This window comes from Corythoichthys intestinalis, chromosome 18 (assembly GCF_030265065.1).
Source record: "Corythoichthys intestinalis isolate RoL2023-P3 chromosome 18, ASM3026506v1, whole genome shotgun sequence".
Taxonomy (NCBI): Eukaryota; Metazoa; Chordata; class Actinopteri; order Syngnathiformes; family Syngnathidae; genus Corythoichthys; species Corythoichthys intestinalis.
The window spans coordinates 22961990-22989349 of record NC_080412.1 but is presented as its reverse complement, the minus strand read 5'-3'; the positions used below and the strand labels follow the sequence as shown (position 1 = coordinate 22989349).

Here is a 27360-nt window from a genome sequence, read left to right as displayed (position 1 = left end):
TAAGGAGGAAGTGTAAATAAATTATAGAATTGAGATTTGTTATCAATGAAAAAAATTAAAAGTGTTCGTTGGCTGTCACTGAGAAGCATTTGCGATCGCTACACAAAGCTAATTAAATTACCCCCAAGAACGGTCAGAGACGTAGGACAACCAGAGGATGAATAAGAAAGACATGGCTGATGGTAAAGAATACCTTGTTGAAACAGGAGAATGTCATTGTCAGTCTAGTCGATAAAAAAGCTAAGGCTATGCTTAGGTCAGGTCGTTTTTTTTTTTTTTTTTTCTTCTTCGTCTTTTTCAGCCTTCGATACTCAGGCCATCTCTTTAACTGAACATTTTTATGTTCTTCCACATCGTTGCCAGTGAATTTGGCACCAGGCACATCATTTTCGGAGAGAATTGGTGGGTTTAGCTCTGTAAACATCTCCTTCGTACACAATTTCCATTCATTTCCTATTAGGGACAAACGGAGGCTTGTCCCTACTTAGCAACAGTAGCTAATGTCATGAATATTAATGAGCGAAAGTGACGTGTTGCTTGCGGTACGCCATTGTGTTGAATGAAGTGCGAATTGCCCGATATTGTCACACATCAGCTGCCTGCCTGGAAAGAGCAGAGTGGGAGTGGGGATGATGGAAGGGTGTGGTGACGCCGTTGCAAACACGATAATGACTGGCTGGGTAGGTGGCTCATGCCCTGCTTCACTGCACGCTCTGGCAAACACAACAAGATGGCGATAATGGTGACGGGCCAGGGAATTTCAAAGGTAGCATTCTCAAACTTGAATTATATTTGTAATATTGTTACTTTACGGAATATTTACCGATAGTTTTTTTTTTTCTTATTGTGCAGTAGGCCTAAACTTACAGTTTCAGAGATTTGCAATGGTTAATGTTCAGTTTACATTTGTGTTTTCTTAACAGACTGTAAGATATTTGATCCAAATAAATACCAAATTCACATCTTTGACGTGGAAGATGTAATAACATGTATAATGTAATAACGTGGAGAACATGAAAATTAACTCAAGTTACTTCACCGAGAACTGATTACTCTTATAATGAGGTAACTGAGTTCTCTGAGTGAACTCAATTACTTTTTGGGAGAAGTAATTTGGAACTAATTACTTTTTAAAGTAAGATTACCAACACTGACTGTAACAAACCATTTTAAAATACTCTTCCGTTTTCATCTATCCAACTTCCACTTTATACTACTACTACTACTTTATTCCATTTAAGATTAAGTGTCATCAAGAGCAGTCTGTGGACTAGTTGCTTGTCAATCACAAGGCAAATATAATTTCCAGCATGCAATTGTGGGGGTTGTCATTTCTTCAAGTGCACTTACATCTTGATAGGAGATGAGATGATATGATTATAAAAATGAAGTCTGGAATTGTTTCATGGCTTTTTTTCTGCTGCATTATCAATCTTGAATATCTATTCAACAGTTAAGAAGACTGCTCATTTCACACCGTCACCACACACACATACACACGCACCTCACAAGATGTTCAAAGATAATGAGCTCATTATAGGTACAACATTCCGACTTCCATATCTTGTCTAGAATAGGAAACATTTCAAATCATTTAGAGGCAGACAGCGAAAGAGATAATTGATGCAAGCAATTACAAGTTTTGTGTCGGAGCAAATTGTCCAGCATATCTGGACACGCAGGGTGACTGTGACCTCATTTACATTTGAGTGTAAGGAAATAATTGGAGAATGTACTGAGGAGGAAAGGTGGCTACAGTGCGATGCAGAGCAGCTCCACTCATGTTCCATAAACAGCTCTAAACTGCAATTCAATTCAGACAAGAAGCATGTGGAAAAGTATGTACGGCCAAGTTTATATATAAAAAAAAGGATGTTTTGAAGGCACAGGCAAATCTCGTCAAAATAGTGAACTTTACAACAACAAATATACTTTATGACAGTAATTGGTTTCTAAAAGCTGTAATTTAAGCATTTAGAATGGTTTTACCACATGCACACTGTATTTGGCAGAGGCTGTCACGTTTTCACCAGAATGCCAGTAATAACTAGGTTCAGTTTCAAGAATCGTGGCAGAGACTTTGGCAGGGTTCAGGGCTGAAACCGCTTCAAACGCACGAGAAGATGATGTGCTTGACTTTAAACAACATCACTTCCAGATGTTTCATTACAAACCAGTGTTCCAAGACCTCAGTGAAAGCAAACACTCTTGTATAAGAGAAGCCAGGGTATACTGGTAGGCATATTAACAACATCAAGGTTTCTGCAGGTATCAGCAAATCTCATTTAATGCTTTTATACCACTTTTAATGCAACTTTAAATAAATTTAATGCCTATGCCAAACTGAAGATAGTTTCACACACTCAAATTGCAAGCAAAGTTATCCAACAATGACTTTTTAACCAATAACTGACATCCCGATATTGTCAAATTCCAAAAGTACGATACCGATAAACTATACTTATATAGGTAGCCCCCGGGTTACGACATACCAAACTTCCATGATTTCGACTCTACGACGTCTGCCATTTTGGCTCCAGTCGTTTTTTTTTTTTTGGGAGGGGGGTATTTTTTTTTTTTTTTCACTTAATACTGTATAGCGTCTGTTTGAGCTCTACATTTTCCCTGTGTAACAGCTGTCAAGTTTCGCTGCAAATATTTGTTTCGCCAATATGAGGAGCTGTTGTCTCACTACGATTAATTGAAAATTTACATGATGTGCAACTTTTTTTTTGTTTTTTTGCATGTATTGTTTTTGTTTTCCTGTTGTTATCGTACAGTTCTTGGGACTATATTATTAATAATGTGTTTACAAATTAAATTAAAATGGAGAAATTTATACGTTCAATTAGTGAACTCACACCCAATCAGGTCGCTTTCTGTTTTCGACTAAGGAAGTGGAGTCCGATGCAGCAAGCATCGGTGTAGCACAAGCAGCTCGACGTCGTCTAAGTTGCTGAACTTAAGCTCTAAATAAGCTTCATAAGTCACATTGACATACTTGTTTGTTCACTAGCAGGCCAAAGTGTTCTACCGTGTGTCTGAGGTTTAAAAGTAAAACTACAGTAAACATCAGTGAAACAAGAACTCTTGTGTCCCCACTTGTGAACAAGCCGGCATACTCAATGTACGTTTTTCACCATCCACCACCAATGATGGTAAGTATGGTATCACAATTTTTTACTTTAATTAATATGACATGTAATACATGTTTTTGGATAGTTATTTTGTGATTTATGGGGTATCTAGGGGTTTTTAAAGGGTTAATTCTGACCTAAACTGACATTTTGACTATGTCGCCAGTGTAGGAATGGAACTCGTTTGTAACCCTGGGGCAACCTGTATATGCAGTTGTGGACTTAACATACTATGGCTAATTGTATTGTGAGGCCCCACTAGATACTTTTATAATGATAAATTCAACTTCTATTGAAGTTATGGAAAAGTGCCTATATTGCACCACTACATTGTTGAAATCAAAATAGTGCAAACATCAGTTTTTGGATCAAGTGCTAGTGCAAAGTGCTCATAAGCCACTGCCATATCACATATGGCTCACACAGTGCTTCTGGCTCAAAATAACAACAAGGAACACAGCTTTAGTACAGTGAATAAGGTAAGTAATTAGAATTAATTATTTTTTAATCATTTATTTTTCATTTAGTTCTTGAACCACAGAAATGGTCTGCTCACATAACAAATTCCAAGCATCTTCGTTTGGAGACATCTAATGGTCAATAAGCATAACCTCTGTGCTAAGCTGTGACTAGCTCTAGTACAAAGGTACAAAGTACATTCACATTGAAGGCAACAGGACATGGCCCAAAATCAATGTCGATATTATTTGATATCATTTTAAAATGCTTTTGTTGGCCGATATCATCGGCTACCCAAATAATATCGGACAATTAACGATATGTAAAAAAAGTTGTTTTAACGTCAAGTTTACATAATTTTTAATGCCTTGAACATTTAGGCTAGGTTCAAACCGCAAGTCTTAATGCACAAATCTGTTTTTCTGACTCAAGTGAGGCATTAACGTGATGATTGTAACGGGACAGGTCGCAAAAAAGTGGACCATTTCAAATCCGATCTAGGTCACTTTCTTATGTGGTTAAAATCCGATTTGGGTCACATTTTACCAGAATGTGGCCGCGGTCTGAACCGTCATGTCTCCCAAAACGGAATTCATGCAACAATTACGTCAGCAAAGAGCGAGAAGCACGTAGGACGGCAGCGATGGAGCTGTACATTAGCATTAGCGCCTAGCTTGAACTCGGCTTTTAGGGAAGAGGAGGGCTTGACAACAGTCATAAAGGCAAATTAAATCGGGGGGATAAGCCGGAGAATGCTCAGTTTTCTGTGCTGCAAATGAGCGGTACTGTATTTCAAAACTGCTAACACGGCCGAGAGTAATGGCAAACTGACCGTATGTTTGTGCGTCATGCACATTCTGTCAACCATACAAACTTTGAATATTAGACTACATTTATATTTATGTCTGTTATTTGTGTTTTGGAAATCAAAATCTGATCGCCCTAAAATGACATGTGGCCAGCATGTCATTTGTTTTGATGCTTCTGCGGATGCGGGTCAGTTTTCACAGCGCAGGTCAGACTGAGAGTTAGTGCACATGGGCAATACTTGAATGGGCTCAAAATGCAGTCTGAACAGGCATGCCAAAAAAACAGATATGAAGAAAAATTGGATTTGTGCATTAAGACCTGTGGTATGAACCTAGCCTTGGTTCAATGCTTTTTTAGGCCTGAATTTTGAAAATGGAAAAAAAAAAAAAAAATCAATTTAATGACTTTTAATGCTTTTTAATTACAGTACTCATGTGTTGGCGCTTAAGTATTAGCAATGAAATTAAAACAGTGCATTGCTTTTTGTTTATGAAACAGTCATTTTAGACATTTGTTGCTATCACCATTTTTTTTTTAAAGTGGACACACATAGAATTCTGCCAAATGCTATTCACTCGTTCAATCTGTTTGACACTTCATACAATTCCCCAGAAAATGTTTGAAAATATATGACAGTGGTAAAGACTTCAGACTGCTGTAAAACGGTGACTTGACGTTCATTCATTATAGTCTGCTTTTTGCACTACCAACCGGTGGGCTATGACCCAGCACTCTAAAACTTCTGTCTATTGCACCCCCCTCTTATAAAGAGCCTTGGGTAGTTAAAAAAAAAAAAAAAAAAAAAAAAAAAACGGAGTAACACGCTGTTTACTTGCGATCCCAGGCCTGTAATTGCCAATTTATTTGATAGGCAGCTGGGTAATGATGGCATTTCACCCCTTGCCACAGAGACTAAACAGGAGTGATTCATCCCAAGCTCCCCTTCCCTCCATGATCCAGATGAGTCCCTTTGCCAGGGACCGCTGCTTGCCTCAATGCCTGCCACCCAGACTGAAAGGGGTGGGGTGTGGTGGGGGATGGCGGCCATGTCAGCTTCAAACAAACCCAAAAAGGGAACCCAGTACTTCAGAGGAAATGCAGCTAAGCCTGCCAATTTAGCTGGGGTTTGGGGGTTGAGGCAAACACAGCCGACCTGATATGCCATTTGTACTCCTTAATGAGCTGGCAGCATCGGGTGAAAAGGGAAGGAGAATGCGAGAGAGGAAGCTGCCAGTCCTGACCTCCTCTGCCCTGTATTGTCCTTCCAGCCAGCGCAGGGTCTGAAAAATGAGTTCATTTGCTTCATTGGATCATCATTGCTCCATTAGGGGAAAGGAAGGCTGCAGTAAATAATATTTGTGATCTGTTATTCTAATGAATAGTGTAGGTCAAACTTGCATGTGACATTAAAGGGCATCTTCAATTTTAATAAACACATTTAAAATGAGGAATTACGACATGCTTTTTCAACAAAATTACTAGAGAGTTTGTGAATATATTCAATTATTTTCTGAGATATTCATTATTAAATTCCACAGCTCTCTGGACTTTTGCAGCAGTGATGTCAGGGGGGAAGACGTTACAGCTAGGGTTGCCAACCGTCCCTTGAAAAGTTTTTGGAATTGTCCCGCATTCAGAAACAAAACTATGCGTCTTATATTAAGCTTACAATGGATGTGCTTTGATCCATATTAGGGTTGTTCCGATCATGTTTTTTTGCTCCCGATCCGATCCCGATCGTTTTAGTTTGAGTATCTGCCGATCCTGATATTTCCCGATCCGATTGCTTTTATTTATTTATTTTTTGCTCCCAATTCAATTCCAATCATTCCCGATAATTTTTCCCGATCATATACATTTTGGCAATGCATTAAGAAATAAATGAATAAAACTCGGACAAATATATACATTCAACATACAGTACATAAGTACTGTATTTTATATTATGACGATAAATCCTCAAGATGGCATTGACATTATTAACATTCTTTCTGTGAGAGGGATCCACGGATAGAAAGACTTGTAATTCTTAGAGGATAAATGTGACTTTGTATATTGTGACTAAATATTGCCATCTAGTGTATTTGTTGAGCTTTCAGTAAATGATACAGTAGCCATTTAACTGTTCTTCCCAAATGCATGATTGGAAGTGGAACCATGACTGTGTGTAGTGGCACCAATTGATATATCTTCTCTGCGTTGGGAAATAACATAGGGTGTTAAGAAAAAGATCAACTACTACCTTTCTTCCCCACATTGCTTCCCACGATATTTCTAACGGTGAGAGAGGGATTTTAAGACTTTAGCTAAATAAAAAAAGGCTCCAAATACTGCCAAAATTCACTCTACTCATTTTACGCTGCCTTTTAGCTCTATATATAGGTAAAACGGCGCCATTATAGATTGAACGCGACAATGCGTGAGTGAGTCGTGCAGCGCATGCGTTAATTGCGTTAAATATTTTAACGTGATTAATTACAAAAAAATAAAAAATACCGCCATTAACGCGATAAATTTGATAGCCTTACTTTAAGCCAAAACTAAAGACTCTGGATGAGTGTAAGACATTTTGTCTGTAACGTTAAATACAATTAGAAAACGATTTAATTAAAAAATATATATATATTAAAAAAAGGCATGTCCGATATTTTTTTGCCGATTCCGATACTTTGAAAATGACGTGATCGGACCCGATCGATCGGGATGACATCTTTATTATCATGAAAATCGAATGGAGTGTTTTGTTTGTAGAACAAACAAATACTTGTATGGTGCTTTTCGAGAACCTCCGTGAAGTTGGCCGCCATTCAGACGCAAATTAATATCAAAATTATGTCAATTGTTTGTTCTGCGTTTGTGCTTGTTTGTACTGCAAAACCTTTCGCTTGTGCTGCTATCGTTTTTTTTTTAGATATTTACAATTATTTTATAGGTCAATCTGAGATCAACCAGTCCCCCATTTTGATTAAAAATGGCTAAAAATGGTTTTTGCTGCTTTGTGCTGTAAAAAAATGTGTTTGTGCTGCTATCGTTTTATAGATGATATATTTATTTCAAGTGATGACATCACACATAATTTTTATATAAAGTTTCGTCTGATGGAGGGCCAACTTCATGGAGGTTTTTCTAGAATATGTAGGGGAATACATTCCCCTGCCTCTCCTGCTTTCTGACCAATGAGTTGACAGAATAATAGCAATCCGGCTCATCTCATTGTTCGGAAGGTACTGTAGCTTGACATGAGAAAAACGGAAGACAGCATAAGAGTGTGGGAGATAAGAGGTTTGAGTGAAGCCAAGTTAAAAGCATGTTCAAAATTATTATTGTTTTCTTGTTCTATTTATATTATATTTTTGTGTTCTGTCAATTTTCCACATTATATTTGGAGTGATCATTTGTGAAACTGTTATTGCTGAGGGAAGTTTGCACGCACCTAAAAAAATAAAAATAAGTAAATAAATAAATTAAATAAAAAAAAAAAAAATACAAAAATAAAAACCTACCTCAGCATTTACGTTTTAAAAAAGTATTTAAAATAAATAAATAAATAAATAAATAAATAAATAAAATACACTTAAGGACCTTAAGGGTTAAATTATACAGTTTAAAATTTAGCATGACAGATGAATTTTTTTCTTGTATTTTTTGTATTAAAAATACATTGTTGATAACAATTGTTTTTCATCTGGTTATTTACCTATTTATTTTGAAATGCCAGTGAGAGCATGCATGCAAAATTGTAATTTGACTCGGCTTGACACAGAGGGCGCTGATTGGCATAGTCAGCAAAATTAGTAATAGACGAAAATACAAAACCCACATTACAGCAGAATATACTAAATTATACAGTGGTACCTCGACATACGATTGCTTCCATACACGATCTTTTCGACATCCGACGTAAAATTTGATTCGCCGTTTGTTTCTACAACTGACGACATGCTCGAAATACGACGACATGACAGCACAACAGACGGACGCACGGCGGATTTTCTTGTGAGAGAAATCAACACAGGTTTCAAAAATATTGGTAGAGGTAAAACAAGGAAAATGGTTACCATTGAAATGAAGATGGAAATAATAGAAAAATATGAGCGTGGGGTGCGCAGCTGTGAACTGGCCCAACAATACAGCCCTAGAATGTCTACGATCTCCACAGTCCTCCTCTGACCACTGTTCGCCAGTCTTTATAAGTTAAGATGACAATTATTATTGTGGTAACATCGCCAAAGAAATCACCATCTTTGTTAGGTTTTTATCATTTATTTCAGAGCTTGTCCAACACAAAACGCCTACTGTCCACCACAGTTGACGATGTTCTCAACAGGTCAAAGCAAAAAACGTCCGGCACATTAGAACCCGATTTGTTACATTATTACAGGAATTATTAGTATTATTATCATCCCGATTTTTATCTATAACTGATGTGTTTTGCTATTTGTAATTGCCATTTGAAATAGTATAAGCAGTATTTATTAAGGGTTTAGTGCAGGTTTTTGGGCTCTGGAACGAATTAATGGAATTATAATGTATTCTTATGGGAAAATCCTGCAACCATTTCGACTAACAAACAAGGATCTGGAACGAATTAACTTCATATGTAGAGGTACCACTGTATCTCTGTCGAGTTAAGGTGAAGACTGATGAACCCGGGGCGAAGTGATTGTAAAAGACATGTTAAGGTAGGCTAAATTTAACACGGTATCAGCTTAATTTCTGAATTTCTGTAAGCTAACAAATGTCATAAAATTAAGCAAAACGTAGTCTAACGAGCTAAATGAGTTTTTTGAACTAGGGATATCTGCAGCTGAGTGTGTTTGTCTTTTTCAATGGATACAATTTGTGCAGGAAACGGAAGAGTAGAAAGATCTTCTGAAATGGGCTTTCACTTGGTTATACTTGGCGCACTTTGAAGCTGTATTGAGAGAGAGCATGGACAAAAGAAGAGACTGAAGACTTAAGTTATTGAAACCTTTTTTTGCAAGCCACTGAGGAGTATTTCAGGCAGCTAAGTAGACATGGGGCAAAAAGAATGGTGCTAGCTAGCACTGACGCCAACGTCAACGAAAACTAACGTTAGTGGGAAAGTGCAACATATTGAGCGTCAGTTAACAGTAAAAATAGAATATATTGTATTAGGGCTGCAAATAACAATTATTGTATAATCAATTACTTGGACGATTAATTAAACGATTCATCGGATGAATGTCACTTTCTTCAATTACCTTTACAATTTACCTTGAAGTTGTTTTAGGCATGTTGTAAGTAACAATGAAGACAAAATGGATGACTATTTCCTTCAAAAATAATATTTTATTACAGCTTCCTGACTTAACTGTAGTCTACAACTATACTGTTTTAAATACTTAAACTTTGAGGTTTTAATAAAGGTTCTGAGTACAAAACATATAAGGAATTTCTCAGTAAACAAATCAGACAAAAGTCTTTTTCATTCAAATGAAAAAAGTGCTGCTGACTGACTCATTTATTTTCATTAAACAAACTACACAACAAAATTGAATAAGGTGGACACAGACTGTAATGAATCAGTTTTCTTGATCAAACAATTGTTCGTAAATACAATATAAATTCAATTTCTAAGCACACTCTCTTGTATGACAGTTTACAGTCTGAATGGGAGTTTGTGTTTAAGCGGGCTTTAAGCTGTTATATGAATGGGTTTATGTATGTGGTTTATTAATAAAAAGAAATGAGACAACTTTACCATCTGACAATAACTCAAGTCCTAATATGCTTCTCCAAAGCACAATACAAACCGACACTTAAGACACGGATTAGCATAACTATCTTAGCGCACCGTGCTAAGTAGTAATTTCACATCAACAAAGAATGCAAACAATACAATAGGCTTCATTTACTCACCTCTGACGGAGGCACCCTGGATCTAACAACACAAAAGACTAATTCTCGACACTTCGTAATATTATTGATTCAGCAACCCAACCTGAGTGTAGCAGTGAACTCTCGCTTGCTCTAATCGCAGGCACGCGTGTGCGCAGCCTCACATTAAACATAAATAATGGACCCAAACGGGACTACTCATAGCTCGATAACAAATTTGTTGGCAACTCATTAATTAATCGATTTAATCAGTTAGTTGTTGCAGCCTTATATTGTATGAATATATGCTCCACTTAGTTTGCTTTTGGTTAGAGTGACCAGATGTTCGCCATCTGTGTCAAATAATATGCGTTACACAATGACCGATAAATTATTAGATGCACTTTGTTGTTCCCTTGAGCTCATATTAATAATGGGTGCATTGCAGACTGTTATTCATGAATTACTGCGCACTAAACATGAAACACAAAAAAAAATGGTTTGCTTACATCGAGAAACGAGCAGAAAACGTGTGTGGTTTCTGTTTCGTTGGAGTCCAGCATTTACTGTATATGTGCGCACTGGAAAGCAAGGCGGCTTCAAAATGAGCAGCTAATAATTTATTCAGTCAAAAACTATGTTTAGAATTGTAGCACTACGCAGAACAGATGATTTCTACTCTTTTGTTTCCTGAAAAATCATACAGACCAGGTGCATATACTGTAGCTCTGCAAAATAACCCCCAACTTGCATCTCTTGTGATGTGTGAAGTAGGTTTTTACAATCTTGCTGGAGGGGACTTGTTCAGGAACCTGCGGGGCTCTCTAAAGTGATGGAGGGCTGATGGGGGTCGTGGTGTCTAAAAGTCAGTCTTTATGCTTCCAAGCTTTCAGCAGCTCTTCTGGTGAAATGCTCAGTGTTGTACAAGGTGTCTCAAGGCGAAGAGGAGAAAGGGGAGAAAATGGTTGTGCCGCCTTCTATTGTCTGTCCTCCAGAGAGCCTCATATGGTAGTCCAGGTGGAAGTGATTATAGAGAAGGTGAGCGATGCTCCTTGAGAAAAAGCTAGAGTGTGGATTGTTGTATTTTAGCTTGAGAAAGTCTACAATTTTCCAAAATAACACTGTTGATACATATGACACTTTATTTTGTGCTTACGTCCCCTTTGAAATGAAAAGCCAAAACACAAAAAAAGATACTGTATGGTCTTGAAACCGCAATTCTGTTCAGAAATGATTGTGAATGGTAGTTGTTGTCCCCCTCTCTCTATTATTATTTTTTTTAAATTAAACAAATAATCTATTATTGCACGCTAATCTAGTAAGTACGTGAATCTAGTGGAATTTCCACACTGAATAAAAAGCATGATTCAATTGCTGAAATCCATAGTTGCATCACGATGGCATTAGAGCTAATACAGTCTTGTTAGGAATTCAACAGATGATGAATGGCTGGTATAATGAATGTACATGACATTACAATGGTGCTAGTCATTCACAAGTTGGTGGTGTGTGTGTGTGTGTGTGTGTGTGTGTGGCAGAGAGACCACTGTGCAGGCTGACATAAATCAGCAACTATCATTTCAATTTCAAGATCATATTAGTTATTTCATTTCATGCCCAGTCAAGCGTCAAAGCTACATGTAGAATCATTTTTGCTCCAGTTGTTCGACCATGTCTTTCTCAAGGACTAGCCCGCCTCTCAGCTGACAGATTTAATTATGGCCAGATAGCTGATTGATACACTGACGATTCCACGCAGAAATCAAATGACATGTATGTCAAATCTTGTCCTCAGCTAATCCAAAAGGAGCGAGGCCCTTAAAGTCGGGCATAGGTACTATTCGTAAATAATGCTTATGTGTATTTGAATGTAAGAAGATGGAGCCACACTCAATGACTTGAAACCCCTTATTTTGATTGCAAACTGAAAACATAGTTTTGAGCAACAATAACTGAGAAGCATTTCTGTTTTTATTTCCACTTTCCCAGATATTTATATCAGATTCAGCTACATAACTAGCATGGTTTGTTACTAAATAAACATTTTGGTCATCAAAATTCTTGACTTACAGCTAAACTAAAATGGCAAAGACAGTATATTTATATAGAACTTTATCCTCATTATCATATCAAAGTTCTCTATAGAGGTTCCCATTCCACACCAATGAGGTTGAGGCCATGCGAGATACTGAGTCAATACAGTCAGAACAAGAATTCAAACTGCAACCCTTCTTTCATTGGCCAACCTGCTCAATCAATTGATCCACCGCAACCCACAAAAGTGTTTGGAGCTCACTATTAGTTGCAAATCCTTTTTTAAATCGATCCTGTACAATTGGCATGAAAAAAAGTCCACGTCTGTCTGTCTGTCTGTCCATCCGCCCAGCCTTCTATCTATCCATCAACCATCATCTTAATCCAGGGTTTGGTTGCAAGGGCAGCAGCTTTAGCAGGGACGCCAAGACCTCCCTCTCCCCAGCAACTTCAACTAGCTCCTCCGACGCGATCCCAAGGCGTTCCCAACCCAGCCGAGTGACATTGTCTCTCCAGCATGTCCTGGGTCTACTGCCGGTGGGACATGCCTGGACCTCCTCTCCAAGGAGGCGTCCAGGAACATCCGAACCAGATGGCAGAGCCACCTCAGCTGTCTCCTCTAAACGCGGAAGAGTAGTGGCTCAACCCTGAATGCCTCACGGATGCCTGAGCTTCTCACCCTTGTAACCTATTGCTTCTGGTAACAAGCAGCCGAAATGAACAAAGTCATGATTATTATTTACTGGTGCTTTGCCAGGCTTCAAATATCTCTTACAGTTTTTGATTTGGGTTTACTTTCTATGTCTCCTTTTTAGCAAGAAATGCTGCTCTCCTCTATAGCTGTTAAATACATGCTTTATAGCCTCGGCCCCCTGTGCTCCCTGTACTTATTCCTTCAGTGGGTGTTTTGGTTGAGTCAGCACATACTATATGTACCAAGACTTGACTTCATACCAATGATACACACCCTGTAGAATCCCCTGTTAATCCCTACTATTTAGGTGCCTCAAACATGTATTTGTTTTGAGTTCATACTTGTTAGTCGAGTGACATTATAGGGACAGTTGTTTGCTTCAATGACAAAGTAGGCCACAGCTGTAGGCCTAGACAGGTACACAAAAGTATACTTAAGTGCCTTGCATTTGAGTGTTATACATGATAGTATTTAGTTAACATTAACAGCGATTGCTAAGTTAGCCACATTCAATGGTTTGAATTAATCCCTTTTATTTTTGTCATGTTAACAGCTCATAAAACAGAACAAGCTATTCTTCAATATAGCAGGATTTTTCAACCGGTGTGCTGCAACACACTAGTGTGCCGCGAGAAATTATTCAATATCGCTTTTTTTGTTTTGTTTTTGCAGGAAGAAGGAAGGAGTAGGTAAAAAGTTGCGGTCGTGCGCAGATGAGCGAGGTATTGTCCGTGTCGCGTTCAAGAACTGCTCAGATTTCTAGCCATCAGGCACCTTGCTGTCCGCGACAATATGGATCCCAGCACGTCTACTGTACATTATTTGATTAGGCCCGTCAAGTGTCGATATACACAAAAGTGTCCTTTCCATTTTGTCCATATGTTACGACCGTCAATCCTCCCCCCGTGTTTTATTCCAACACATTGTCAAGGATGGCAAGGTGGCTAGAAATCCGAGCAGTTCTTAAATGCGACATGAGCAACTATCAAATAGCGCGATGGTGCGCAAGCAATCTTAAAACTCATCTCCAAACAAAACACTCGTCGCTTCAAAACAAGTCGACGGACTATTTTGTTAGCCTTTTTGAAAACAGAGCGAAACAGGCATGTTTTTTGAGAAAAACTACAAAAGTCAATCAGACAGCCCTCAAAGCTAGTTACTTTGTTGCTGAACTTGTTGATAAATCCAAAATGTCCCACACGACAGCAGAGATATACAGACCCTTACAAAAGTCTTGTCGCTTGTCCATTTTGTAGAAACAATTCCTAATAACCTGACTTTTAATTAATTAATACATTTATTCATTCAATTGGTTTCAGAAATGGCTCATATGAAAGCTAAGACCTTCCCAAATGATGTGGAATGTACAAAAATATATATTTTTTCACTGAAAAAAGATTTATCATTTAATGAAGGCAAGACAAAAGTTTTTTTCGCCTACAGAAAGTAGCTTGAAAATTGAACAAAAAATGAACTTCAAATACAAAAAATATGTTACATAACATAAGCGAATTAAGTATTGTAATTTCCGGATTACAAGCCGCTACTTTTTTCCCTCATTTTGAATCCTGCGGCGTATCCAATGATGCGGACAATTTATCAATTTTTCTAACGACTGCCAGGAGCGCTCGAGCATAAAATGTAAGCGTAAGACAGGTGGAGTATATGTGTCGAGAAAGACGCTAGTTTGCACTCTTACCCGTATTATAACTTTGTGCTTTGTGCACGAATAAAAGTAGCGGACCCTCATCGTTGAGCATTAGTAAAATTAGCATACCCGCATCATGGAAAATGCTAGAAGAAATGGATATGACGTGCCGAGTTGAATTGAAGGCTTGGATGGCCAGCGGCGTCAGATCGTTTACAAAAGTGGCCGTATGCGAAGAGCAACTTTTGCAAAAGTCTGACAGCATGGAGCAGAGTGATAAAAATCCACCATCACCAACGGGTTTCCAAAAGCCGATCTGCTACGTGACGATGACGACGACGACACACGCTCAGGAGTGAGCTTGAGGACTCAGCTAAGTGCCGTGTTGCTGGCGCTGTTTGGAAAGAAAATTTGAGTTATTGTAACGATGACAAAAAGTAACCCGCTAAGTTAGGTTGCAATTCTTTATTTTGGAAACTCGTTGAACAACACACGACTGCTACCTCTAGCAGCCGAAGCACACACACAAACACCCGCAACCACAGCACGTCTCTTGCTCTTCCACACCTCCTTTACCTGTAAGTCACGCGCTATATCATAACCCGATTCGTTTTTCCTTTAAAAATGTACTGGGTGAGGCTTGTAATCAGGGGCACTCAATAGTCCGGAAATTACAGTAGTGGAGCTGTGAGATCCAAATTAAACATTTTGTATGACTTCCATGGGCTTGAAGGACTGCATCCATGCGATTCGGCAAGGATTCATACAAGTCATCAGGAACATCAAAGAAAGCAGTATTGCATGCCTCCCCGAGTTCGTCAACATTCTTGGATTTGTCTTCCATGTTTCCTCTTTCATCCTACTCCAGACATGCTCAATGATGTTCATGTCTGGTGACTGGGCTGGCCAGTCCTGGAGGATCTTGATCTTCTTTGCCTTGAGGAACTTTGAGGTAGAGATTGAAGTATGCCATGGAGCACCATCCTGCTGCAGAATTTGTCCCTTTTTATGTTTAGGAATCTAAGAGGCAGCAAAGATTTGTTGATATTTCAGACTATTTATGTTGCCTTCCACCCTGCAGATCTCTCGCACACCCCCATACTGGATGTAACCCCAGATCATGATTTTGCCACCACCAAACTTCACTGTTTTGTGGCAAAAGGTGAATTTTTGGATGAATCTTCCATTGAATTACACCACAGTTGCCGCAAATATTGCAGGAGACCTACTTGAGCCCGCATGGATCCAAGATTCACTCAGAAAACAGTGAAGTTTGGTGGTGGTTTTCAGTGAAACAAATCATTTGGGAGGGTCTTAGCTTTCATATGAGGCATTTCTGAAACCAATTGAATAATTAAAAGTCAGGTTATTAGTAAATGTTTCTACAAAATGGATAAGCCGCAAGACTTTTGTCAGGAACTGTATATACAGTACTATCTGCCTGCAAAGTCATTGTAAGCGAGATGTTCGGCCCTGATGCGGTTAAAGACTTTGCTAAAGTCCCCCTGTCTGATAATTCTGAGCTTTTCAAGCCTAACGGCTATAAAAATAAGTACAGAGAGCAACTGAGAGCTGTTGAAGAACATTCCTGCCAGGATATCGGCTTTGTTTTCATCTAAACAGGCTCATATTTCACACTGAGTAAGTATGAATATTGAGAAATTATTTTATAATATACTGTACAGAAAGTAATTCTAGAACATTTTTGGTCTGTGGTGTGGCACGAGATTATTTCCAATGTAAAAATGTGCCGTGACTCAAAGAAAGGTGAAAGACACTGCACTATAGGTTTAGTGTGACATGTAAAACAGATATTATTTCTGTTCAAGGAAATCTGAGTAAGGGACTCAAACCCACGTACATATCTGAATAAAATCATTTCTGTACTTCCTCTGTGTCGGAACAGGTGTTCTGGTCGACTCATTGCCATAAAGACCTGACAGCTCTACTATAAAGTAAATTGCCTTTGCAAGTACAATTTTCAATTTTCACCTTAATGGGAAGACAAAATGTTTTTGAATACTTCTGAGTACTGTACATAATTCTGCTTCTCATTTCATGAAACCTAACTTTTGGGGTCATCTCCTCAAACTATCTACCAAACTCCAGTCAAGTGTTTCTTATCTTGCGATTTGCATTTCCTGGTGCAGTCTGTGTACTTCTCTTCATGAAGTCTTTGACAAACATCAACTTGTGATACCTTTACTCATTCTACTTACAGTTTGTCTCTGCTTACACAAAGAGTTTTAGGTTTCACTGTGTGTCCGTCTTCAAAGCGTGCTGTTTTTCAAGATAGGATTTTTCACTCAAACTGTTCATGTTTGTTTTTAAAAATCATTTCATAGCACTGACGACACTGTTCCATAAAGCTTGGAGGATAGCGTACATGTGTAATGTTCATTACAACTGCATTAGTAGCAACTGATGACTCACGACTTACCTTAAATGACTTACCTTTATTGTGAGTGATATAGTGCAATATGTGAAACATAGAATGGCATAACTTTCACGAAAACAACACGATAACCACTGATTGAGGTTTAAAAGCAAAATTAACAATAATTTAGAAAACTCAGAGAAGTTAGCTTGGGTTCCAACCTTTCTTATCACTGATTTCCGCTAGACTTTCTGAGGTAAGAGAGAAGGAGCGTTTGTTGAGAGAGCTAGAACTGGATGGTCATCTGTGTAGCAGTGATAGTGGTAGATGCCATTGGAGATTAGTGAGGATGGTATTGTGGGTCACGTCAATGATGTTGAGTAATAAGAAGTCGGTGGGCAGAAGAAGATCGTTGAATTGTGTTGTGCAAAACAATACTGAATTTATGCAGTATTTCTTGATAACAACAAACCAATTATTGCAGTGAATTATGTCTGCTCGAAAAAGTCAACAAAGATAACGATATAGACACAATAAGAAATAAGCGTACAAAGAGTACATTAATATATACTTGCTTTGTTTTCATTACATGACAGTGTAAAAAGGACATCCAGGGTGATGGGTAGATATCTGCTGCCCCATTCCATTATGGTCGGGGCTGTGCGATATGAACCACTCACCTTTCAAGTCACATCAGACCATTGGCTTTGGCCAATATCCAAAATACCAGTGACGTTGGTTGCCGTTCTGGATTTGAAGCCAACAAAATAAAAGCCATATTGGTACTCACATCTGTAAGTCGGTCTCTGGAGCTGCACCTCATGGAAGGCTTGGGTTCGCCGCTCAGGCTCTCACTGTCACTGTCTTTCCGCTTCTTCTGTCCAGGCTTCAGCTGCTTAAACACAAATCGATACCACAGGTTAATAACATGAAGATGCACGGTTCCAGTGAGACAGTACACAAATCATGCTGGCCAGAGAAGGCCTCCCGCAGAATTCAGGTCATGAGTATGTGAGAACTGGCAGGAGCTGAGGAGATGTCTATGTGAGTCTGTCTTGTTTCTTGGTCCATTCATGGGGCGTCAAAACGCTTGCCAATGAAATCCGCCATCTGATATCGCAGTATGAAGCTACTTACTCGCAGCCTATAAAACAGAGAACAGGGACAAAGCCCCCTCCACAACCTTCAATTGGAGCCACTATCCTTTCCCAAGCAGACACCACATGCTGAGACAGCAGGAGCTCTGCAAGTGCTATTCTCCAGACACTCAGTTGGAAAAGCAGCAAAACGAGTAGAATGAAGAGGACAACGGGCCAATCCACAAGCATCTGAGACTCTTCAAAATATGGAGAACAATAAAAGACTCGAGAGAGTGGAGCTGAGTGAAAGGAGGTGGGTTGTTGTGTACTCCCTGTCCAAGTGTGTGATTGAAGCTACCAAAAGTGTCTGTGCTGTCCCTTGCAGACCAGATAAACACCGCAGGTTTCATTTCAAAGCACATAAAAAAAAAAAAAAAAAAAAGGCTTTATGGGACAGTGCAGTAAAGTGCGGTTCAGTCACTTAATAGGTAAAGTAGAGTGATGCTCTGCATGCATAAAGAGTTTGGACACGAGCATGATGGTACATTTCCCCGCCCATTTGAGAAGAGATCTGGGGCTACTGAGCCATAAAAACAGTATATTTTCCACCCACTCCTTTCAGAGTATTGGCAAGCATTTGACGCGAATAAAGGCCACGAGGAAGGGGAATAGTGACAGAACCCTTGAGTTGAGCAGATAATTAAACTGAAAATGTTTCCTTTTCTTTTGCCATTAGTAATGAGAAATGAATCCTATTCCTTGAGAGAATTGATGGTTAGAAGGCGGGTGGATTCGCCAAAGTGCTGAGCGCGATAAGAGAGTCGGTGCATTGGGAATGCCTGTCGGGCCTATGTGACTGTTCCAGTATGTGTATGAATGTGTGCGTGTGGTCAGACAAAAATGAGCAAAAGCTGGAGAGAACCAAAAGCAGCAAAAGCACAGACCTAAGGCCACCAATGCCCTTCGCTGTGATAGCACTAATTACATATAACACATTTAATTCCCACCAAAACCAGAGCACATTGCACTCCTTTTTGTGTTAAAGCCATATTGTCTGAGGGGAATTCATGGGCAGTTAAAAGGAAAATATCATATTCACTCCGACCCAGAAACGGATTCCTTGTGGATGCATTGAGTTATGCTGATTACATTACCCTGTGAAGCTCCTTTGTCTCAATTCCCTTTGTCATACTTATTCCTCCACCTGGCCCGCTAAAAATATATCATGGAAGTTTCAATCTTTTGGTATATATGACTCTGCATAAAATATGGTAGAAAGAGAAAAATACTCTGTTTACATCACGCATTTTAAGTGTACCTGCAGTGCATGGGCTTTCACTAAACTAACCCAGCACATTTCCAGATTTTTGTAGGATAAATCAAATATTGATTTTCATTTGACTTAATTGGATATAGCGATATACATTGTATCAAATAACACTTGTGTCACTTCCTTACCATTTCTACTCGCATTTCAGAGTGCTGCCCTTTTTGAACTCTTGAAAGCATCATTCTGATGGGATTCACACACAATTAGATGGAATTAGATACACTCAAATAGAGAAACTCGGTGTCAGGATTAGCGTTCAGGCAGCATAGAACAGGATGCCAACATATCCACACTCAGAAGGGATTCACACAAATACTGGGTTCTACACCTCACATGGCTGATTTGTGTACACTTCACCCGTTCCAATCACATATCTTTCTGCCATGGTGTCAACCGGAAATACAACTAGCTAACGATAGCACCAACATATTCATAGTTAGTGTAGGTGTTCAATGTATTTTCTGTTGTTGTTTGTGCTTCTTTTGTCTCTCTCTCCTGTCCCCCCATAATCCTAGCCTTGTACTCTAGACTCACCGCTGTTCCAGCTATTGAGTCTGGCCACCATTAAGCGGATAAAATTTCCAGGGCGGAGCAAGCCACAGCAAACAGACAGCGGAGTGGACCAATCAGCGACGGGCGGGATGAGGGACTTGCGCGCGGAACTAAACATACGAGGAGAGCGAAGTTTATTCAACATGGCTAGCGCGAGACAGACTTGTCAATGACTTGTGTCGATGTGTTTTTGGTAATTTGAAACTGATTTTACAGTGGATTGGAACATATTCTCGGCTCTCCTGTTTGCCATCTTTGTTGTTGTGGAGACGACTTCCGACGCGGAAGAGTGACGTTCCTCGTTAAGAACACGTCACGCAAATAAACAAATCTGATTTGTCGATTGATTTTGTACTTGCTCGAGAGTCCGTTAATGGGCTGGGTCCCAGACTATTCTCTCAGTGTTTGAAAAACACAGGGAGAACAGTCTTGCCGTGCCAGGCAACCATAATCCCTTCCTGTTTGCTGGTTTCTCCTAACAAACGAAACACATTGAATAATCAGAATGGGAGTACGTCATACTCCCATGTGATACATTAAAACTATTCAGACCAATAGGACACTCAGATTCCCATTCTCTGAGTCAAGCAGCTGAACAGGACAGAGAAAAAAAAATAAAGATAGCATAATTTGGCTCATTCAACCACTGACAATCTAAGGCTATATTCAAACGCAGGTTAAAGTGACTAAATTCAGATTTTTTTTTTTTTTTCCAATTACATCCGACTCGAGTGAGATTCTTTCTTGATGGTCTTGACAGGCAATGGCGGGACCGCATGCATCCGAGGTGCAGGCGAGTGATTGTCTACTTTTATAATTGGCAACCATAGTGCAATGACGCCCCCTGCAGACCACAGTTAAGGCCGACTTATATTTCCGCGTCAGACCTGCGCCGTCAAGGAAGACCCGATTTAAGACCCTGCGCCGTAGCCTGACGCGGTCCTATTGATTTTTCAAACCCTAGCGTCACGTCAACGCATATGACGTGGCGGAAATGTGATTGGTTCGCTCAGACTGTTGTTTCCGGTTCAGCGCGAAATCACCGCCATTGTAAAACATTATTTTTCTAGACGCAAAAATGGACCAAGCCGACGGGAGTATCATCGAAGAGCAAGTCTCGTCAAGACATCATAAAGTTTGCAAAATGGCAAGGTCAGCGAGTGAATAAAAAAATGGAAGAACCACCAAGACGTGTGTGTTTGGAATCGAATGGACACACGAAGCAGTCGGCCAAAAAACTGCCAGCTTTTTAGCGCTTTATGTGGTATTTTTGGTTGGTGCACTTCATCATTTATTGTGTACATGTTTGCTGTGAGTCTGTGACTTATTTGTGTGTCATACTTCAAGTATATGAAGAATAATGCACAGGTTTGGTGTCAAAAGAGTTGTTTTGATCTTTAATTTTCAATAACAGACAGTTCACACACGAAACATCATCACTGATTGAGAGTGCCTCGCTGCTTTTTATGGTAATGTTAACATCAAGGCTCCCAACGCAGTTTGGGAAGTTCCATAGAGGCCAGAAAGCTGTTATGACTTCTTACTGACTGGTTGTAGGACACGGCAAAACGCTGGACGCAGTGCTCGACGCCAGTTTGAAGCTAGCCGCCACAGCTAGCTGGTTTCCACCCGAGGCTAGAAGAACTCTATGCGGCATCAAAAGTTGGACAGACCGCCTCGAAACAGTCTTCTTCGGTGCCTGCGCCTCAACATTTGTATGATCTAGGTTTATTCAATATTGATGACTGAAGATCCACATTCAAGCGTTCCATCTTGCATTTTTTATTTTTTTCTCCCTTAAACAAGACAAGAGGAAGTCAAATAGCATGCCCCAAAACCGAACAAACATAACACAACACCCCTCTAGTGGCTTGGCGGTGAATTACAGAGCAGCGCGTCACCTGGCCGGAGAATTATCGAATGTCGAATGAAGCCGTAGTCGCTGCGCCGTCACCGCAACGCGGGGGCTCAGGCTTTACTGTCTGCACGCAACCGCAAAAGGAGAAGGAGGTGGGGAGGGTAATGGATCAGTCAAAAGTGTCACTCACAAAGAGTTGACTTTGATTCTTAATGTGCAAAGTTTTTTTTTTTTTTTTTTTAACTTGAATTTTTGACCTTGATGTATAATGTATATGCATTCTTTCTGTTAAGAACGATTCGAGTCGTTTAATAGTGGATATATTGAATTTACTTGCTATTTAGAGTTTATTTATTTATTTATTAAATAAAACAGAACCTATTAGTGCTTTAAACAAATAATATGGAACACAATTTGAAAGCATGCTGCCATGGCACTTGAATCTACACGCCTCTTTCCATATTAGAGTGCAGAATATTTAATACTGTCTATAGTCTGTGGAGTCAATTATTTACTCACTTTCTGAAAAAGCGCTCACATGACCATTGTGAAATTTGACCAAAGTGTAATGGCCTTTTCTCCAGGGACTTGATGCTATAGAGTCAAAGCAATCAAGCACTAAAGTAGGCCCTGCTAACATTTCTAACCACAAAGCCATTTTAGACTAAGCCTTGCACAAGCAGCCCACCGACCTCATCAGACAAAAAAGAAGGCAGTGAGTGGTCGAGCCTCTGTAGAATCTTGTTTCCTTCAATTCCTGGTTTCCCTTAGTTACGCACAGCAGCAGCTGCAGAGCTCGGCAGTAATAAAACCCAGAACAGTTTAACAGCTTTTATTGTTCTTGTGCGGGTCTCAGAACAGCTAACCTGTACTCGCAGGAACTGACAGTGAGAATTCCACTAGGGCGGCAATGAAAGAGGATCTCATTTACCTAAAAGCGCTTATGAATTTTTAATTTGCTTTAACAAGTAAATTAACAAGTCCCTCATTTGGGAAGTTTTATGGCTGCTTGCCACTGAGGGAGAACCATGAAAGTTTTATAGATAATCCACTCGCTGGGAAGCATCGCCGATAATAAATTGTCTATTTCCTGGGGCGCTGTCGTACCCGTTGGTCTCCACTGACTTCACTTTGAATGTCTTCTTTAATGCAGCCTTCAGAGGTCTATATAGTATGGTTATTAAATTGCTTGCCACTCCACAGTTAAAATGAACAACTTGCAGAATTCCAGTGGACGTCACACATGTGCTTACATACTGTACAGCCTTCCAGGGTTCTATTGCCATACATTAAACTTATCTTAATGCAGGGTCTAAAGCCTCTATTTAAATCATCCTCAGTCTATAGAGTTAAATCACCTTGGGGTACTTGACAACAGCAGTTGGAAACTGTTGCTCTGGTTTAACACTATGTTAAGCTTTATCCGATAAGACTGGGAAGTGAAAAGGGGACCTTAGGGTTCGTCAGGGCCTGTAAGAGGGCTGACACGAGGACCGACAATATCTTTTTGACAGGAGCTGCGTGAAGAGCCCACCAGCATGGCCGGACACTGACCTGGTGCTTTGCTCCGAGTCCCAGCTGCTCTAACTGCCACAGACAGCAGTCCCGCCTAGCCTTCGTGTCACCCATAAGTTCTTGTGCCACACTCTGTCGTAGCCTGTCACTAAGCATCAGCCCTTTGCCTCCATTGCCCCAGATTTGTTTATTGTTAGCACTGTGCGGGGTAGTAAAAAGGGCACATGCATTCAGTGTGAAAAACATCCTAAATAGTAGGGCTAGGCGACAAAGACGGAAAAACATTTGAGGTCAATCTCTGTGATCAACTGTGACATATTTGAATATGACAAACCCTAATAAAATGTCTAATTTTTTTTAAGCGGTTACACTCCAGGGCAAGTAAATTGTAACAGTAAACACAAACATATCAAACATAGTTACACAGTTCATTTTTAGAACGTCTGGTAGCTTAACGCTAATGTGCAATGGAAGATGTATTTCACTCACGAAAAAATATTATTGCTTTGCAATGGATAGTCACACACAAACACATTCATAGTCCAGTAATGACTTTTTAACTGATAATTGATATCCCGATATTGTCCAACTACAAAAATCTGACACCGATATCAAACCGATACCGATATATGCGGTCATGTACTTAACGTGGTATAGCTAATTGTATTGTGATACCCCACTGGAAGCTTTATAATGATAAATGATAAACCTTCAAGGTTTACCAAATAAAATAAACATTCTGTGGGAAAAAAAAAGAGAACTTCAACTCAAGTTATAGAAAATAAATGTTCTTCAAAATAAAATAAAATAAATATAAATGAGCCAAAATGTCCATAATTAAATAAAACAAATCATTCACAATTAAATCACGTTTACAGTAGTTACCCCAAGAGGGGGCGGCCAAAGCATTACAAATACAGGCAGGCAAATGATAGGACATGGCAATGCAATAACAATTCCCAAGATGCATTTTGCTGGCCTTTTGCACATTTGCAATGCGTTTTGCATGTTTGTATTTTAATACTTTTTTCTTTTCTTAGAGACTATTTATTTCTGTTAACGTAGTAGTTATACGTAATGACGTTATAATTCATTATTTTTCAACCCTTTATTGTTTATTTAACTTTTGCCCCATGAATGCAAATGGTCTGCCCACATAACAAATCCCAGGCATCTTAAATTGAAGACGTTTAAAGGTTACCGAGTCCAATTTCTGTGTTAACTTGTAACCAGTCCTTATTTAGAGGCAAGGGTTGCTAAACTCACCTTAAAGGCTTCAAGCATATTGGCCCAAAACCAATAATGGCAAACCAATGTTGATATTAGCCCATTTCATTGTAAAATGCTTACATCGGCTGACATTATTGGCTACTAGATAATATCATACAGCTCTTGCTTTGCAATGGATAGTCACACACAAACACCTCAATAACAATCGTAGACTATACAACAATACTCACAGGAATGTACCCTTATTTACTGCCCAAAAAATCTTAATACACACCATCATAAACAAGTTACTTTACTAGTATATCAAGTATTGTTCGGGAGAAGCAAAGTATTCAGTCATTACCTCCGTAAAGTTGACCCCCCATAATACTAATGCTATCGTTTTTGAGATATTACCAATTTTTTATGGGTCAATTTGAGGCCAACCAGCTCCCCATTTTGAATGAAAATGGCTAAAGATTGTGTCAATCGTTTGCGCTGTAAAATTTTTCGTTAGTGCTGCTATCGTTTTTGAGATATTCATTTCAAGGCATGACGTCAATCGCAGTACCTCCGTTGTGGCTGTCGAAGCGTACCAACTCTCTCAATAATAGACGGCTGTCCCACCAACTAGTGCAAACATAGCACAAATAAATGGCACTATTTTGGGTCCATTTTGCAATTAATGGGGGGCTGCTTGACTTCATCACTCGAAATTAATATCTTAATAGCTCAAAAACGATAGCACAACAAAATTGTTTACAGCACAAACTTAGCACAAATGATTGACACCATTTTCAGCCATTTTAAACTAAATTAGGGGGCTGGTTGACCTCAGACTGAACTATAAAATAATTGTTAATACCTCAAAAGCTATGGATGCACAAACAAACAAAAAATTACAGCACAAACGGATGACATATTTTTCTATAAATTTGCATCTGATGGGGGGCCAACTTCACAGAGGTTCAGTCATTTGGTGGTAATTCTGTAAACATTTATTTGATGTGTGATTAAATGTTTCCTACAAACACTACACTACATCCTATTTTTTTAATGTTTTCATTGCATATTCTTTAAAATGACCAGTTAAAAAAATAAATAAAAATAAAAAAACAAGTGCAAAAATAAAATGACCTATTTGGGTCCTGATCGCCCAGCCCTGCTTAATACCACTGTCAGTTAATCATAGTCACAAAATGACATACTAGACATTCTAGGCATGTTTACGCTTAAAGCTGTAATGTGAAGTAATTTCATAACATGCCAAATAGGGTCCCAATTAAAGTAATTAAACATTGTCCAACAAATAAAGCATGAAAACATAATTTATATGTTGTATATTTGACAAAATAATTGCGTTTCCGAAGTTAGAGCCTGAAAGGGGACGAAGCCGGAAGTGATACGTCACACCGGGTACGTGATGGCACCTCCATACATACGGCCGCCATACAAAGCCCTTCAAACAATGATTCAAACAGCAATATAAGCGATAGATCGGGCGCAAGGGAGGAGATCCAAGTTTTTGAAGAGTTGGAGGAAGAAGAGGAGCTTGGAATTTTATGTTGGACCGTACATGGGATATTAGCCAGAAACTAATCAGGATGCAAACAATGTGCTCAGACTACTTGACATGGAATGGAAACAAGACCCATCGAGATTACAAGATTGGTAAAATATAGGCTGTTATTATTTTCATGATTTGAAGATGCAGGCATTTGCACATAATTTTATGTTTTTGTCTATCTGATGACATTGTTTAAATAAATAATAATCAGACTGCATGTTCATTTTGGCAGATCCGACAGCGCTCATGCATATAAAATATTAATATAAAAACGTTTTTGGGGGGAGAGATGAGTTGTCGATGGCTTTCTCCACTTTATTGTGGCAACAATAAGAAAACAAAATACTAGCGGACTGCCGCCACATTCGACCGCGATGTTTTGCTTCTCCCTCATCTCCGCCTCACCTCGTACTACCAACTACTACTACTTCGAGTCCCAGCGTCTCTTAAACGGATCCTGCATAGTGTCTTGTTATGAGCGTTTTGTTGACAAAGGTATCGAACACACGGCGTGCTGACAACTTTGTTTCCTTATTAACACATGGAGCTAACAGTAGCTGGGGTTTTCGGCAGTAAGTGGCGTCTAATGGCGTGAGGAAATGTATTTTTTTCACACAAGCGAACGGATTACAAAGCACCACTTCAGTGTTGTCCCGAGACTACATTTCCCATGATTCACTGCGTGACTTGAGCCGCTCTCTGATTCGCTGCGAGATTGACTCAATGCCAACACGCTCGCTGTCACCTGTCAGCGGCTCTCGCGAAACATAAACTAGAAGGCTATCAAGCGATCACCGTGAAAGAAACGCCGCTACAAATGCAATGCAATGCTTGAAGCATGAAGGTGGAAATACATAATCCAAATACAAATAAATGTGAACAAACTCACCGGCGGTGTAAAGCTGCCGCTGTCAACGCTCTGGGAGGTCGCATTTCACAGCATTCTGCCTAGCGGTCCTCCTCGCCAGCTGTTTGCTCGCCATTCACGCTCGTTTGCATTTGATCGCTAGTCTGATACACTCCCGCTTTTTCAGTGAGGTCTTTTGTGTTTATTCGTTATTGGATCGTTTTTGTTCACCACTGTAAATAAGAGCACTGAAGCAATAGGTGTAAGTGGCCATTTCTGTTCGACCCGTTTTCTCCTGTTTTGTTTAGCGTAAGAAGCTAGGTTAGTGGCAGTCTTTTTTTTGTTCTTTTTCATGATCAGGGTTTAGTTAGCGGGTGGGGTTCAAGTGTAGATTCTTTTTTTT

The 27360-nt window shown here is 39.4% G+C and overlaps 1 protein-coding gene across 7 annotated transcripts in view; it reads right to left on the bottom strand.

Annotated features, from left to right (window-relative positions):
- Positions 1-27360, bottom strand: part of auts2a (activator of transcription and developmental regulator AUTS2 a) — a 718963-nt gene that overhangs the window by 428931 nt on the left and 262672 nt on the right. For 5 of the 7 annotated variants that reach the window (XM_057820249.1, XM_057820252.1, XM_057820251.1 and 2 more), the window contains exon 4: positions 17791-17895. In XM_057820249.1, coding sequence (XP_057676232.1) covers positions 17791-17895 — 105 coding nt within the window. The remainder of the gene's footprint in view (positions 1-17790; positions 17896-27360) is intronic. The other 2 variants (XM_057820250.1, XM_057820255.1) reach the window with 1 other exon arrangement.